We start from the raw sequence: 16,803 nt of genomic DNA, 5'->3' as shown, positions 1-16,803 counted from the left end.
CTGAATTGCGAGATATGAATGCTGAATTGTGAGATATGAGCGCTGAATTGCGAGATATGAATGCTGAATTGTGAGATTTGAGCACGGAATTGTGAGATATGAATGCTGAATTTTGAGATTTGAGCGCTGAATTGCGAGATATGAATGCTGAATTGCGAGATTTGAGCACTGAATTGCGAGATATGAGCGCTGAATTGCGAGATATAAATGCTGAATTGCACGATTTGAGCACTGAATTGCGAGATATAAATGATGAATTGCACGATTTGATCGCTGAATTGCGAGATATGAATGCTGAATTGTGAGATTTGAGCACGGAATTGCGAGATATGAATGCAGAATTGCGAGATTTATGAATGCCAAATTGCAAGATATGAATGCAGAATTGCGAGATATGAGAGCTGAGTTACAAGCTTTGAGCACTGAATTGCGAGATATAAATGCTGAATTGCACGATTTGAGCACTGAAATGCGAGATATAAATGCTGAATTGCACGATTTGAGCACTGAAATGCGAGATATAAATGCTGAATTGCACGATTTGAGCACTGAATTGCGAGATATAAATGCTGAATTGCACGATTTGAGCACTGAATTGCGAGATATAAATGATGAATTGCACGATTTGATCGCTGAATTGCGAGATATGAATGCTGAATTGTGAGATTTGAGCACGGAATTGCGAGATATGAATGCAGAATTGCGAGATTTATGAATGCCAAATTGCAAGATATGAATGCAGAATTGCGAGATATGAGAGCTGAGTTACAAGATTTGAGCACTGAATTGCGAGATATAAATGCTGAATTGCACGATTTGAGCACTGAATTGCGAGATATAAATGATGAATTGCACGATTTGATCGCTGAATTGCGAGATATGAATGCTGAATTGTGATTTTTGAGCGCTGAATTACGAGATATGAGCACTGAATTGCGAGATATGAGCACTGAATTGCAAAATATGAGCGCTGAATTGCGAAATATGAGTGCTGAATTGCGAGATATGAATGCTGAATTGTGAGATTTGAGCACGGAATTGCGAGATATGAATGCAGAATTGCGAGATTTATGAATGCCAAATTGCAAGATATGAATGCAGAATTGCGAGATATGAGAGCTGAGTTACAAGATTTGAGCACTGAATTGCGAGATATAAATGCTGAATTGCACGATTTGAGCACTGAATTGCGAGATATAAATGATGAATTGCACGATTTGATCGCTGAATTGCGAGATATGAATGCTGAATTGCGAGATTTGAGCACTGAATTGCGAGATATGAGCGCTGAATTGCGAGATATAAATGCTGAATTGCACGATTTGAGCACTGAAATGCGAGATATAAATGCTGAATTGCACGATTTGATCGCTGAATTGCGAGATATGAATGCTGAATTGTGATTTTTGAGCGCTGAATTACGAGATATGAGCACTGAATTGCGAGATATGAGCACTGAATTGCGAGATATGAGTGCTGAATTGCAGGATATGAGTGCTGAATTACGAGATTTGAGCGCTTAATTGCGAGATATGAATGCTGAATTGTGATTTTTGAGCGCTGAATTACGAGATATGAACGCTGAACTTCGAGATATGAGCACTGAATTGTGAGATATGAGCGCTGAATTGCAAAATATGAGTGCTGAATTGCAAGATATGAATGCAGAATTGCAAAATATGAACGCTGAATTGTGAGATATGAGCGCTGAATTGTGAGACATGAACTGCGCAAGTTCAGTCATTTTATCAATAAAACGTAATATGATTATTCTCTGATGTTTTTAATAAACTGTAATGTGTTTGTTTTCTCAATCAGAAGAGAAGAGCACTCCGGAGCAGAGTGATGCTGATGTTGAGATCGTGTTTGACCGAAAACCCACAGCAGAACAAGCCAAACTGGTAGCCAGACTGATGCTTCCTCACACGTTCTTCTGTTACAGAAACGAGCCGGGATACGCAAGTGATGAGGATGATGATGGTGAGAAATATGAAGGGTCTATTTAGCTGATCTAACCTACAAAAAATACTTCTGTTTTTTTCATTTGTCAGGTTGATATAATCAAATTAAATTACATTTCTGACTTGCATGAAACCAGTCAGTTTAGATGTTACCATGTAAAGCACAGTATTTAGATTACTTGGGAAAAAAACATAAATACTGTCTGCGGAAGCTAAACGTTAACTAGCGCATGGAAATACATAGGGTTGGGAATCGAAAATCAATTCCAATTCCAGAATCGGTTACTTAAGGTCAGGAATCGGATACTCATTGTAAAATTTAAATTTAAATTCCACCTATATCAATTCCTGTGTGCACATCTTTTTTTTTTTAGGTGGTGAAAAGGGGCTGTTAAAAGTGTATTTGTCTTTGTATCATTCATTCAAGAGATTCATTCAAAAACACTGATTCATCCAGTAATGAAACAAGTAGATAGAAACAAGAAGTAGTGAGTCATTGAATCATTCCATTCATAAATCCCATGAGATTCTGTTAACTTGTCTGTTTTTTCTTCAGAATTGTGAGAACTACAACCTCCATTTAACAAAAAAGTCTCAATTTATCCAGAATCGTGCAGCTCTTAATTGAGTCCAGTTTTTATGTTGCCGGCTGATTTTTGTTCATGGTATTCAGCAGCAATTAAATGTTTTGCGAAAAGAGACAGAATAAATAGGTTTGATATCGAAATGTTTGACTTCATTTACAATTTTTTAACCACATTGGAATCGAAACGTTTTTTCTTCAGAATTGTGAGAACTACAACCTCCATTTAACAAAAAAGTCTCAATTTATCCAGAATCGTGCAGCTCTTAATTGAGTCCAGTTTTTATGTTGCCGGCTGATTTTTGTTCATGGTATTCAGCAGCAATTAAATGTTTTGCGAAAAGAGACATAGAATAAATAGGTTTGATATCGAAATGTTTGACTTCATTTACAATTTTTTAACCACATTGGAATCGAAACTGCGAATCGATAAGAATCAGAATCGGAATTGATCAAATTCAAACGATACCCAACAGAAACACACTGTCTTCTGGTTTATTGGCTCTTTATGCACCACAGCTCAAATCATGATTGCTCTGCAGAGCCGTGTTTACCTCTAAGCTGTGTTTCTCTCACTTAGATGAAGATTTTGAAGTGGCTGTCAGATCTCTTAAAGGAAAGTTGTATCCTGATGCAGTCGATGGTCATGGTAGGTTGCACTGAGATTAATTAATTGCTTGTTTTTACTGAGATTGGTTTAAAGACAGTGAGAGAAATAACATGCTCCAGTTTGCCTTAATACTGCTAATAATGCTGTTATGGATAACTTTATCTTTGTTTATTTTTATAGATGCTGGAGCTGCAACAGAGACACAAAATCACGAAGAGGAAGAGAACAATGATGATGATGATGATGATGATGAAGAGGTTAATCATGTAGATATCCAATCACTTCCCTGCTAGAAGCAGCATTTTATGTTTGTCTGTGTAAAAGTGCATTGACAATTCTTGACAATTCTTGACAATTCTTGAAATGTTGTAGAAGTCATACATTGTTTTTGGTTAATTGTTTCTCTGTAATATACAGAAATTATAACCAATAATAAGTTTTTCATGTACACATTTGATAATCCTTGTGCAAGTGACCCAATTTCACCCAAAAAACCCAGTTCATGCTGTAAAAAAAATTATATTTTAAATATGCATAAAATATTAATATCAAATATTTATTTTCTGTTATGTTACATCATTGCATTTTTATACTGACTATAGTACTGTACTGCTAGATATATTATTTATTTAAATATTTTTTACATTTATTTTTTTATATTTTCACTATTTCAAAATTATTTATTTTAATGAAATGTTTTTATTTAGTTATTCATGATTTATTTAGATTTTATTTTAATCAATTTTTTTATTAATTCAAATATAAAATTATCTTTCATTATTATCTTCAAATAAAATTAAATAGATTTTAATCAATTTATTTTAATAAAATGTATTCATTTATTTATTTAGTTCATTAGTTTGATCTTATTTTCTAGTATTATTTATTTTTACATTTTCTAGACTGTTTTTCTCTAAACTTTTCCACAGATCCCTTATCACTCTTTGAACTAACCTTGGAACTCTACCAAACCGACATTTCGTTTTTCTTAATTTTCCTTTTATATTTTCATCATGTCATTGCTTCTGTCAAGGTGGAACTTCCATCGGTTGAGGAGAATGAAGAGGAGATTTTGTTCAACGAATGGACCGAACTTTTCCTCTGGGACTGTGATATTAACAAGTGGAAATCCTGTGGTGCAGGAGACATTAAGATGCTTTTCCATCCCGTGAAGAAGCGCTACCGTGTGTTTATGTGTCAAGAGGGGGATAAAAAGGTGCTTGTCAACCACTGCATTACCAGAACCACTCATCCTAAACCTATGAGCAATGCAAACGCACGGTCCTGGACAGCAGAAGACTACTCAGGTAGAAACTGCAAAACCTCCACAGATTTACATCTTGTTTGTCAGTTAAGTTACTCATATTGTGCTCATATTTCCCACAGATGGAGATGCTGTAGTTCAGCAGTTTGCTGCCAAGTTTAAGACTCCGGATCTGGCAGATTCCTTCTCAAAAACCTTAACAGACTGTCAGTGTCGCATGTCAGAGTTCATGCAGCGATCTGAAAAGTAAAGCTGTTTCTGTCTAATAACTGTTTCAGAGGTCACGCTGACAACTGAAAATCTTAATATTAATGTTTGAACAATGATAACACTGCAAGACAGAATGAGATTAAAATCTAGCTATTGAAGGAGGTTTGAAGATAAGAGCGTTGACATGCTAAAGTCATAAAAACTTATATTTACTTTTCTTTGTATTAATAATGTAAACACTACTATCTGCAAAAAAAAAAACTCTTAGAAATGTTTTGCACAGTGACAAAGATTTTTTGTTGTTGTTATGTTTGTTTTGTATGTATAAAGCTTTCTTTTTGGGTTTTTCCATAGACTCAATAGACTTTTCAATAAACTTCACATAAACTTCAAACTTAGCTCTTGTTTTTCAGATAACATTCCGCCAAAACGGACTTTCAGATAACACCGTAAATCCAAATAAGGGGACACCAACTACATTTATACTAAAATTAAAGGACATGACAAACATATATTAACTTCATTTAACGAAAGCATTTTGGGTGCTTTTTTATTTACAATCAACTGCAAGACAATGCGTCCAACTACTGGAAACACACGATACTGCCGCAGCTAACATTTTTAATAGTTATAAATATTAGGACAAAACATTCTTAAAATATTTTTTATGGAACGTTCTTATAACTTCATTAATATTTGATATACATTCTCATAATGTTGAGAGAAAATGTTCTTAGATCAACATTCTCAATATGTCTTTATAATGTTATTTGTACTTAATGAACTTTCTAAGAAACGTTTTTGTAACCTATGAATGGCGTTATAATCATGACAAGAAAACTGGAGATTTTAATGTTCTTAGAATATTAAAACTAAACGTTAAAATAACATTATATATTGGGTATATTTAGTAGAATGTTGTAAGAAACGTTTTTGTAACCTATATAAATATCCTAATGTTGTGTTCTAGTTTCGTCTATATGGAATATTTTTGGAAACTGAACATTTCCTTGAAATAACGTGCGTAACCAAACGCTTTCGTACGAGAACTTCATTTCGCGTTGGGTATTCTTCAAATATTCGCTTGTCATGAGGAAAATAGATTTGTTTCCCAACCGTATTATAGAGATTGACAGTCCACACAGAGAGTGGTGCATAAAAATGAAAGAAAAACAGAGTTCTAAAACAAGCCACTCCTGTAGCGGAGTCACTCTATGGAGTCAAAACAATGCCATAAAGTGAAACGCGCAGAAACGTGAAGCGCGAAGGGAAAAACGGTATCGCAAGCTCACACTTGACTGAAACGCAGCGTTGCAAATAAATTAGTAGCTGTGGCCATGGAAAATATGTGTAGCAAAATCATTGCTTTTGCTCTGTTTCATTTATATTTTGCAATTCTTTATTTTTGTTTGCAAAATGCGCATTTATTTTTTCTCAATACCTTCATTTTCGTTTGCAATTTTTTTCTTTTGCAATACTTCAATTCTTTTGCAAGTGTATGTGGCATTGTTTTGACTCCATAGAGTCACTGTTTCCAAACAAACGAAACTTACGCGTCAGAGTTTAGTTTCTGTTCTGTCACAGGGGGAAGACTTCGACAGAACACAGGTGTTCCAATCCAAAATATGGCGGACGATCGCGACGATCTCAGGTGTTGCGTCTGTCTGGATTTCTTTAAAAATCCAGCGATTATTCCCTGTGGGCACATTTTCTGTAAGGACTGCATTACAGGTTTGTGGTATAAAGATGTGCGCAGATGTCCTCAGTGCAAACAAACCTTTCCCAACAAACCTGTTGTCACTGACTGGCTGCAGATGAAGGAGCTTTCTGAGAAACTGTTGAAGATGAGACCAAAGGAGGAAGATGATGAAGATGCTGAAGCACATGAAGTCAGCTGTGATTCCTGCACCTCCAGAAGAACCAAAGCTGTGCAATCCTGCCTCACCTGTGTCTCCTCATTCTGCAGAAATCACCTGGAGAAGCACAATGATCTCCACGGATGGAAGAAACACCTGCTGACCGAAGCCATGGATCTTCAGAGCAAAACCTGCTCTCTTCACTATAGTCGCACCGGTAGTGACGTCATGGCTGTCGCCGGCCAACGAGTTGGTGTTTTTTCAATGTATGCTTCAGACACGGGTCACGACGAGGCGTTCCCCATAGCGACCCCTAGAGGACGCAGTGTCTCGTTCCCATGAAAGGGAACTGATGGATGTCTTCTGTCGCACTGATCAGAAGTGTGTCTGTCTGCTGTGTGCTATAAATGAACACAAGAACCACGACAGCGTCTCAGCTTCTGAGGAAAGAGCAGACAGACAGGTAGATCCTCACTGATTGATAACTGACAATCCAACCCGATCTCATGAAAGTGCGTATCAGTTGCACGAGTTTGTTTCGATTTGGCGTACTGTTTATACGCAGAAATTGACTTTGGCGTGCATATGATACGAAATGGGTAGAATTAGGTTTGTGGGGTAGATGCGTATCATATGCACGCGAAAGCTGCGTATTACATGCACGCCAAACACGTGTGTATCATGCACGCCAAAGTCCATTTTTGCGTATCAATACCACGATTTTATGTTTTTATTTGGCGTACTATTTATACACATTTTCATGAGACCGGACTGGACAATCTACCCAACTAAAAAAAATAAATTTCACGAAAACGTTATTTTCTCAGAACGTTCAAAATGTGCATTTTTTTTTTTAACGTATTTTTCTTGATTATGTGAATGTTAGAAAAACATTAAGTGACTGTTCAGTTTTATATCAATTTGCAAACATTATGGGAACGTTACTTAATGTTCTCTGAACATTCTGAAATAAATAGTAATTACTTAGTAACTTTTAAAGAACATGAGATGAAAGCCGAACTCAAATGTTTCAGAAAAACGTTCCATGAACAATGTTTTTGTGCTAACGTTTTGTTAACATAAAGATCAGAGAGCATTACTTTTAAATGTACTGTAAACAATGTAGTAACTTTTGAAAAATATGATGAACATCTAAATAAAATGTTGACGTTGCCTGAGCAATGTTTAAATAATGTTTTTGTGCTAATGTTTTGAGAACATTATAAAAGGCCGGGTAACTTTCTATTAACTTTACTGGAACAATTTTTAACTTTGAGAGAACCTTTCCAGAATGTTCTGAGAATGTTCAGTGTTAAAGGGATAGTTCGCCAAAAATGGAAAATTCTGTCATACATGTCTTACAAGTTTTATTTGCTATTTTCTGTGGCCAGATGAAGTTAATGGAAACACGTGAGAAGTTTCTGCAGAACATTCAAGACAGAGAGAAGGATTTCAAAGAGCTAAAGCAGGCAGAGGAGTCCGTCACAGTGAGTATTGATTGCACGGCTCCTTTCATCTCCTCAGGAGACATCTGTTTCAGAAGAAACATCTGAGAAGCATTTGTTAGTCTATGAGAAACAATGATGTGGTAATTGAAGAGTGTTGTTTGTGGATGTTCTTGCTGTGGAACAGTGTTCAGCGCAGACGGCTGTCTCTGAAAGCGAGCGGATCTTCAGTGAAGCGCTGTGCTCCGTTCAGAAAACAAGCGTCCACGTGAAAGAGCTGATCGCAGAGCAACAGAGAGATGAACTCAGTCGCATTGAAGGACTTCAGGAGAAAGTCCAGCAGAAGATCTCTGACCTCAGGATGAAGGTGTCTGAGCTCGATCAGTTCTTGACCACTGAAGACCACATTCACTTTCTGCAGGTACAGCAAACAAACTCATCTGATGATGATCAACACATGGCTTTATCAAAACTCTTATTTAAAAAAAAAAAAAAAAATCAGTTCATTAGTTTTGAAGAACAATTTATTGATGAGGAAACCACTTGATTATATTTATGTTTCGGCATCTTTTTGAATTTAGGCTTTTGACATAATATTTATTTTCTTCGGTGTACATTATTAGTATTCTGTGTGTAGAATTACCCAGAATGCATGTCTGAAGAATTTGAAGATCTTTCCAACATTTCTGAAAATCCAAAAGCATTTTTTTGCAATGTGGAGCTGCTGCTTTCTGAAATGCAGGAGCGTTTGCTGGTTGTTACCAAAGAGACGGAGATCAAGATCAAATCTGGAGAAGGTGAGAAGACTTTATTAAACTTTCTATTCCCATATCTCATCTACATAAGACTAGGTTTGGTACTTAATGTATACTTAATATACTGTATACTTAACTAATATTAGAAGTGGGAATCACCGATTTGATGTTATCATGCTACTTCAGCGACAATATTATTGCAATTTAAAGCATTTTGCAATAGGATGAGTATTGCAATAACACATAGGGATACATTACAATGTCTATAACATTACAGTTTTCAACTGCAAAATATTTTATGTTTAAAATTCGATGGTTTAAGGGTAAGTTGAATAATGTCACTTCATACCCAGTTTTTGAAAATGGTTATTATTGTGTTCAGTGTGAACCTGTGCTGATTGTTTACGGTTTAACAAAAGTTACTCCCATTATTAACATTATTAACATCTCATTTGCTTTCCTCCTCAGTTGTGCCTCCTAAAGCCGATGCACCTGTCTCATCATCGTTTATAGGTTTTGCCAAAAAAGGTGGGGATTGGGACTGTGAAGTCTGCCTGGTGAAAAATAAAGCCATGTCTAGCCATTGTGTCGCCTGCCAGATGTCAAACCCAAATATGAAAAGCAAAAGCACTTCTGCAACGGCATTTAAGTTTGGTGTTGGTAGTTCTCCCAACCAACCTGCTATAGCAGGCCTTCTAAATGCAGGTTTTAATCAGAGTAAGGAGAAAGCATCTGGGATCTTCGGTGCTAATCGCTTCACTGGTGGATTCACATTTGGCAGCAGGCCTTAATCTGTTCTCGAATATGATTGAAAGACAGAATGGCTCATGCAGATGAACTTACTGTCTGTAATTCTCCTCTGATACGCCTCCCTTCATTGTCAATCATCACTGATAACATAAAGGTGTTGTTTGTTCTCACCCGTGTGATTGTGGAACCGCCTGCTTTCAGCTGACATTCAATTCAATTCAAGTTTATTTGTATAGCGCTTTTCGCGATACAAATCATTGCAAAGCAACTTTACAGCAAATTAAGTTTCTACAACTTATCAGTGGTGACTGTCAGTTAATGTACATATGGCAGAAATGTACGGAAAAATCAATTTAAGACGTAATCAAACAGACGATGAACACTATTAACAGCAATTATTATATGATGCAATCAAACTTATAGCAAAATATGGTAGTTTTATATGTTGTTTCAGGGTTGGCATCATCTGAGGTCCTCTGAGGGGTTGGCATCATCTCTTCTCAGGTGTTCTGGATCCAGACTGAAACTTGTGTAAATCCTAGTTACCACGGGATGTCAAACACAGAAACAAATAGAGACATAATTAGCGTAACTGCTGTTCCAACCAAGCAAAATTGATTTGTTTAACCCAAACTAAAGAATAATAATGATGTGCATTTGATCAGATAGAACTGCAGTACAAGATTATGATATGCATTATTTGAATGCTTGGCCAAAGAGATGTGTCTTTAATCTAGATTTAAACAGAGAGAGTGTCTCTGAACCCCGAACGTTATCAGGAAGGCTATTCCAGAGTTTGGGAGCCAAATGCGAAAAAGCTCTACCTCCTTTAGTGGACTTTGCTATCCTAGGTACTACCAAAAGTCCAGAGTTTTGCGACCTTAGGGAGCATGATGGATTGTAGCGTGGTAGAAGACTAGTAAGGTACGCAGGAGCTAACCCATTAAGGGCCTTATAGGCAAGTAATAATATTTTGTAACTGATACGGAACTTAATAGGTAGCCAGTGCAGAGACTGTAAAATTGGGGTAATATGATCATATTTTCTTTTTTATTTTATACTGTTTCAATTATTGGGGAGTAAAATGTATATAATCAAGCAAATTACATATGAACAAATCCCTCTGTAAAAACCTTCAGGATACAGACAGGAATAAAACTGTAACGTGTGGTGTGTGTAAGTGCTGCTGAAGAGGAGATTCATGGCTCAGTGTAGGAGAAAAAACTCGCTTTGAGAAAACCGCTTTTAAAAACATGTATTGTAATTGAAATCTATTGACACAAATAGATAAAGTGCTATAAAATAAACACTTAACAGTGTCTTTTGGATGTTTTCTTTCCATTAGTCTGAAAAAACACTTGCACTATGAAAAGCCAAAAAGCCCCAAATCTCAAACCTGACAGATGCATGAAAAACAGTGTGTGCCCTTAAAGTCTGACATCTACTCTAGGCGCGTTTCCATTACAGATTTGCGCAAAACTTTGGCGATATTTTATAAATGTCGATAAAAAAGTATTGCGAAATGACGACGTTTCCATTAACCAATGTTATGCAACTAAAATGTAACCTTTTGCCTCTAGCGATAAGTCATGGCAACGGATTTTGGTGGGATTTTGACGGATTTTGGCTATATTTATTCGAAGGAGGCGTATGCGTGTATCTTTAGTTCTTTACAGAAGCAGCACAGAGAGCCGCTTCAGAAACGTGCGTCCCGCGGCTGGATTCTGGAATAAACACAAGCATTGAGTGGCCGCAATCAGCTTCAGTGACCGTATCAGAGCCGCACTGCACCGCAGACGTGTGCAGTGTAAATAGTCTAAGCATTCAAAAAAACATCACATTTGAAATGTAATGCAGGGAATTCTGGGAATGTCAATTTACGGTTATTCCCTGTAAATTATACGGTCTTTTTCACTTCCAAAAACAGTATACTACCGTAAAATTACATGTAATGTCCAATACAGTTTTTCACCGTGTATAGTAGGGGAATTTACCATTAACCATTTAACAGGTTTTTACTGTAGCATTTTTACAGTCTTTTACCGTTAAATTCACGGTAATGTTTTACAGTGTACAGAAGCTAACCGATCAAGTGCAATAAAATAAACACTTAAATGTGTATTCTGATGTTTTCTTTCCTCTAGTCTGAAAGAAAAGACGTTATGACACTAAATGGACCGAAATGGATCAGTGAATGAAACTTTTTAACTACAGTTTTTGTCTGTAGTCTCTTGCATTAGAAATGAGCCTGAAATAGCGTGTCTCAGCAGGTTCAGACGCGTGGGCTGATGATGGAGGAGCAGGTGAGTGTAACGATGATGTTCTCACAGATCTCACCTGTGTTTGATGTGTGACGCTGCAGGACACACCCTCAGAGACATCTGGTCGCCGTGATTTTGCCAAGTAAGACATGTTCCTGGATCAACATCTTTTGTTGATCCTGGACCAACATTACTGTCAAAAAATACAGACTTAACCCAATCCCTACCCCTAAACCTAACCCTACCCATAATTTACTTCTAAAATCAGAGGGAAATGATAGCTGATTAACAAGGTGTAGAAGCGCCTATTCCTGACTGTAAGCCTAAAACTGACATTTCCTGAAAAGTTATCCCTCAATTCTGATTGGTTGATTGGAATGATGTTCCAGGAACATGTTGTACTTGGTCAAATCACGCTCACTGAGACATCTACAGGACGCTTTCTCACCGTCCACGAAGGTCAGGGCTCAGATATCATCTGCTGTAATTATTATTATTATTATTGGTACTAGGCTGGTTTTAGCTGGTTTTTGACTGGTTCAGCTGGTTCTTAGCTAGTTTTAACTGGTTTTTAGCTGGATTTTTTTTTTCATTACAATGTTAAATTAACTAAATCTAGCACTCTCTATTCTAATTCTATTCTTAAAAAAAAAAAAAAAAAAGCTGTCCCTTTTAGATTTGCGCTCTATTCATTTACTGCTTGTTTTCTTTAAAAAATAAAAAATAAAAAACTATCACTAGCTTCTCTAATCTTTTTGTATTCTATCAATTTGTTTTCTTTTTATTTATTATACAATTAACAAAAAGCAAAAAAGGCCTCTAAAATTAGCTTGCTCAATTCTTTTCTATTCTATCTGTTTTCTTTTTATTTATTATATAATTAAAAAAAAAAACCTTGCTACGTGTACTGCGTTAAGCTAACCGAGACTTGTTATAATACTTGCATATCATTGCTCTTTTGTTGATTTTGATTGCTTCCATTGTCCTCATTTGTAAGTCGCTTTGGATTTGTAAGTCACTTTGGATAAAACATACTAGCAGCATGCTAATCATGCTAGATACATGCTAATAACATGCTAATCATGCTAACAAGATGCTAGTAACATGCTAATCATGCTAGCAACAGGCTAATTGTGCTAGAAACCTGCTAGTAACTTGTTAATCATGCTACAAACATGCTAGTAACATGCTAATCATGTTAACAACAGGTTAGTAACATGCTAATCATGCTAGCAACATGCTAATCGTGCTAGAAACCTGCTAGTAACTTGTTAATCATGCTAACAACATGCTAGTAACATGCTAATCATGTTAACATGTTAGTAACATGCTAACCATGCTACAAACATGCTAGTAACATGCTAATCTTGCTAGCAACATGTTAATCGTGCTAGAAACATGCTAGTATCATGCTAATCATGTTAACAACATGTTAGTAACATATTAATAATGCTAGCAACATGCTAATCGTGCTAGAAACCTGCTAGTAACTTGCTAATCATGCTACAAACATGCAAGTAACATGCTAATCGTGCTAGCCATAGACATAATAAATACCTAGACGCCTCATTGGCCGCTTTGAGCCTTTACTGCGATACGTCAACGCGTCCGCCATGTTTGTGAAGGCATAAACGGGGGAGCTGCGTTTTTTTCTGGATAAAAACACGATAACGTTTACATTTATCAACCGATTTCAGAGGTTTGTGATCTACATGGAGTTAAAAATAACTCTGCCTCCAGTTATTTAGTTAGGTTTGGAAAATTATAAATTTTCGTAAGAAATTGTGAAAACTCACACTTGTCTCACTTGTTGATTTGATTGATTTTTTCGGTTTACAATTCTAATGTTAATGTAGTATAACTGTGACATATACATGTTTTGTCATTTGAATGTACATTAAATTAAATTAAGTTGTTTCATTGCTTTCTCTGTCTTCAACCCCAACATTTGAGCTTTTCTTGTGCTTCAGGTCAGAACACAGCTCATTCCCTTTGAAATACTGGAAGAAAATCTAAATAATACATCTTTAAGCACTAATAATTTAATAATTTACCATCATTGAGGCCAAGCTGCCGACGAGTCAGGTATGTTTTCGCCTGTCCCGATATGACAGTTGCCTTCACCAATATGGCGGCCACATTGACATGCGGTCGAGCGGCCAATGAGGCGTCTAGGTATTTATTATGTCTATGGTGCTAGCAACATCCTAGCAACATGCTAATCATGCTACAAACATGCTAGTAACATGGTAATCATGCTAGAAACATATTATCAACATGCTAGTCATGCTAGAAACACCCTAGCAACCACTCCAGGTACCCTAGCTTTTTACCCTATGTTTTATACCTATCTGTTTTTCTGATAGACTGTATTGCCTTGAAAACATTCAAACTTTAATCTTTAAAAATATTTAAAATTTCAAACTACTTCGAACGGAAGACCTTCAGACTGCAAACTTAAAAAAAAAACTTTCTGGCTAGGCTTTTTCAAGCAACTTAAAGTTTGTCTACAAACTTTTCAATCTAGTTAATATTAATATTAACTGCAGTGAATTCACAGCTGTCTCATTATGTTCCAGTAGACCCGACAGTGCTGAAGACGAGCCGAGTGATGAAGATGATTCTCCGGAAGAGACGAACGTGTTCTGCACAGAGACAGGTTTCACACACACACACACTCAAACACACACACACACACACACACACACACACACAAACAAACATAATAAAAGTAAAACTATGCTGCAGAAGTAGAAATATAGACTGTACATCTGTATGTGCAAGTGTGCAATATTGACTTGTGTGCAAAACAGTAGTACAGTAACGTAGCAACTTGAGTGCAACTACATGATAATAATAACATTAACAAATGTGCAAATTGAGCTGTAGCATTTCAGTCCAACTATTCTATGAGACAGATGAGACTAGTCTGTGTCCACTGGCTACCTGTTTAACCCCTGGTTTCACAGACAGGGCTTAAAGGGATAGTTCACCCAAAAATGAAAATGTGATGTTTATCTGCTTACCCCCAGGGCATCCAAGATGTAGGTGACTTTGTTTCTTCAGTAGAACACATATGATGATTTTTAATTCCAGCCGTTGCAGTCTGTCAGTCGTATAATGCATGGCAATGGTAACAAAATCTATGAGAGTAAAAAAAAACATGCACAGACAAATCCAAATGAAACCCTGCGGCTCGTGACGACACACTGATGTCCTAAGACACGAAACGATCGGTTTGTGCCAGAAACCGAACAGTATTTATATAATTTTTACCTCTAATACAACACTATGTCCAACTTCCTTGAGCGCGCGCACAGCATCCGATCACAAACCGATCGTTTCGTGTCTTAGGACATCAATGTGTCGTCACGAGCCGCCGGGTTTAATTTGGATTTGTCTGTGCATGTTTTTTTTACTCTCATAGATTTTGTTACCATTGCCATGCATTATACGACTGATAGACTGCAACGGCTGGAGTTAAAAATCTTCGTTTGTGTTCTACTGAAGAAACAAAGTCACCTACATCTTGGATGCCCTGGGGGTAAGCAGATAAACATCACATTTTCATTTTTGGGTGAACTATCCCTTTAAGCCTAGTTCCAGACTTAAATGTAAGTCTGAGCTGTTTCAGCTGAAAGAAACTTACACTGATTGATCTTAAAATATATCAGTGACATTGTTTTGTCTCAAGAGGGACACCAGTAATGTTTTTTTCCTAAGGCACGTTTATAAAAATTACCTAAATGTCCTAATTGAGCTATGGCCTAATCCTGGTTTAGTCTAAGCCCTGTCTGTGAAACCAGGCCTAAAAGTCTAATGGCTTAATCTAAATAAACTTTAATCAATCAAAATAAACTTTAACTGAAATGAAATAAAATATAAAAAAACTTAAACTCATTTTATTTCATCTGAATAATTTTTTAAGACAAAATTGTTAAATTATTGTAAACAATGTATCAGAAAGATATTGCAATTATAAGTTGTTTTTGCTTTGCTTTTGCCATGAATATAGCCAATTTATTTCAGCTAGTTGCCAAGGCAGCATTCCTCATTTTTATGTAGTTTAACTTGTAAAATAGCTAAAACTGAAATCAAAATTAGTTCAAAAATATATATAGAAAACTATATTTTAAAAATGTCAGTTCCTAACTAACCAAAATTAAGACACCATGGGTGAATATGGTAGAACTTTCCTCAGTTGATTAATCACAGTATATTAAGATAATAGTTTTGTATTACAACTTTTCTAAAATGTTATATTTAAATATGCAAATTAGGCATCATGTAATTAAACATGCACTAATTTACATACATTACCAGACGATGAATCTGAACATTAAAGCAGTTTCAAAATTCTGGTTTGATTTTGTTGTCATATTAGAGTTAAAGGTTTGATAATGTTATGTTATATAAATGAGGGAAATTGTATTCTAAGAAACCTTCAAAATATAGACAGAAAAAACCAAAACATCTCAAAATTGAGCAATGCATGAAAAATCAATGGCTTTTTCCATGAGTTCCTTGCCTTAAAATAAAAATTTTAAATGTGTGTGTGTGTGTGTGTGTGTGTATATATATATATATATATATTCAAAATATTAATCAAAACTATAATAGTTTCTCAGTAATGTCACTGACATTTAAACTACTGACAATCAGTTAAAAGCTTTTATCTGCATGAGTTTTTTAAAGTTTTTGTTTCCAGTTTCGAGTAACCAATACATTCAACTAATATTGGTTTTATTTCTAGTCTTTGAAACAATAATGACTATTAATGATAATCAATAATTATTTATGCCATTCATTTTATGCAAAATTGTTTTGTGATCTGAATGGTTTCTTCTTGTTTTGTTATTTTTCTCACTGTCAAGCTGAACTTGCAACACGTGTCGCGTCGGAATGAGTGCTTGAGCACTAAAGTCTGCTTTTAGGTAAAAAATATCAGCCTGTTCTCATATCACTGTTATTAGTTATGTAGTTGTCATATTGTGTGTCTCTCTGTGTGTGTGTGTGTGTGTGTGTGTGTCTCGGTGTATGTGTGTGTGTGTCTCTCGGTGTGTGTGTGTGTGTCTCTCTGTGTGTGTGTGTGTGTGTGTGTGTGTCTC

The 16,803-nt window shown here is 36.0% G+C and overlaps 2 protein-coding genes and 1 long non-coding RNA gene across 3 annotated transcripts in view; all 3 read left to right on the top strand.

Annotated features, from left to right (window-relative positions):
- The window catches only part of LOC107757719 (uncharacterized), a 19,745-nt gene extending 13,127 nt beyond the window's left edge, over positions 1–6,618 (top strand). Inside the window, exons 7-12 of the mRNA XM_016575281.1 lie at positions 3,125–3,193; positions 3,335–3,411; positions 4,188–4,461; positions 4,541–4,624; positions 6,360–6,517; positions 6,595–6,618. Of these exons, the coding sequence (XP_016430767.1) occupies positions 3,125–3,193; positions 3,335–3,411; positions 4,188–4,461; positions 4,541–4,624; positions 6,360–6,517; positions 6,595–6,618 (686 nt within the window). The remainder of the gene's footprint in view (positions 1–3,124; positions 3,194–3,334; positions 3,412–4,187; positions 4,462–4,540; positions 4,625–6,359; positions 6,518–6,594) is intronic.
- Positions 6,619–6,848: 230 nt separating this feature from the next.
- On the top strand, positions 6,849–9,634 carry LOC107757721 (uncharacterized). Its single transcript, XM_016575282.1, has 5 exons — positions 6,849–6,947; positions 7,876–7,971; positions 8,117–8,350; positions 8,672–8,726; positions 9,153–9,634. The coding sequence occupies exons 2-5, from the start codon at positions 7,876–7,878 to the stop codon at positions 9,473–9,475; spliced, it is 708 nt and encodes a 235-aa protein (XP_016430768.1). The 5' UTR covers positions 6,849–6,947; the 3' UTR covers positions 9,476–9,634.
- Positions 9,635–16,587: 6,953 nt separating this feature from the next.
- The window catches only part of LOC107757720 (uncharacterized), a 2,306-nt gene continuing 2,090 nt past the window's right edge, over positions 16,588–16,803 (top strand). Inside the window, exon 1 of the long non-coding RNA XR_001641962.1 lies at positions 16,588–16,629. This is a non-coding gene — a long non-coding RNA (uncharacterized LOC107757720). The remainder of the gene's footprint in view (positions 16,630–16,803) is intronic.

Source organism: Sinocyclocheilus rhinocerous, unplaced genomic scaffold (genome assembly GCF_001515625.1).
Source record: "Sinocyclocheilus rhinocerous isolate Xijiao unplaced genomic scaffold, SAMN03320098_v1.1 scaffold9079, whole genome shotgun sequence".
NCBI classification, from domain to species: domain Eukaryota; kingdom Metazoa; phylum Chordata; class Actinopteri; order Cypriniformes; family Cyprinidae; genus Sinocyclocheilus; species Sinocyclocheilus rhinocerous.
The sequence above is the reverse complement of the archived record's forward strand: the minus strand, read 5'-3'. Positions and strand labels throughout refer to the sequence as shown.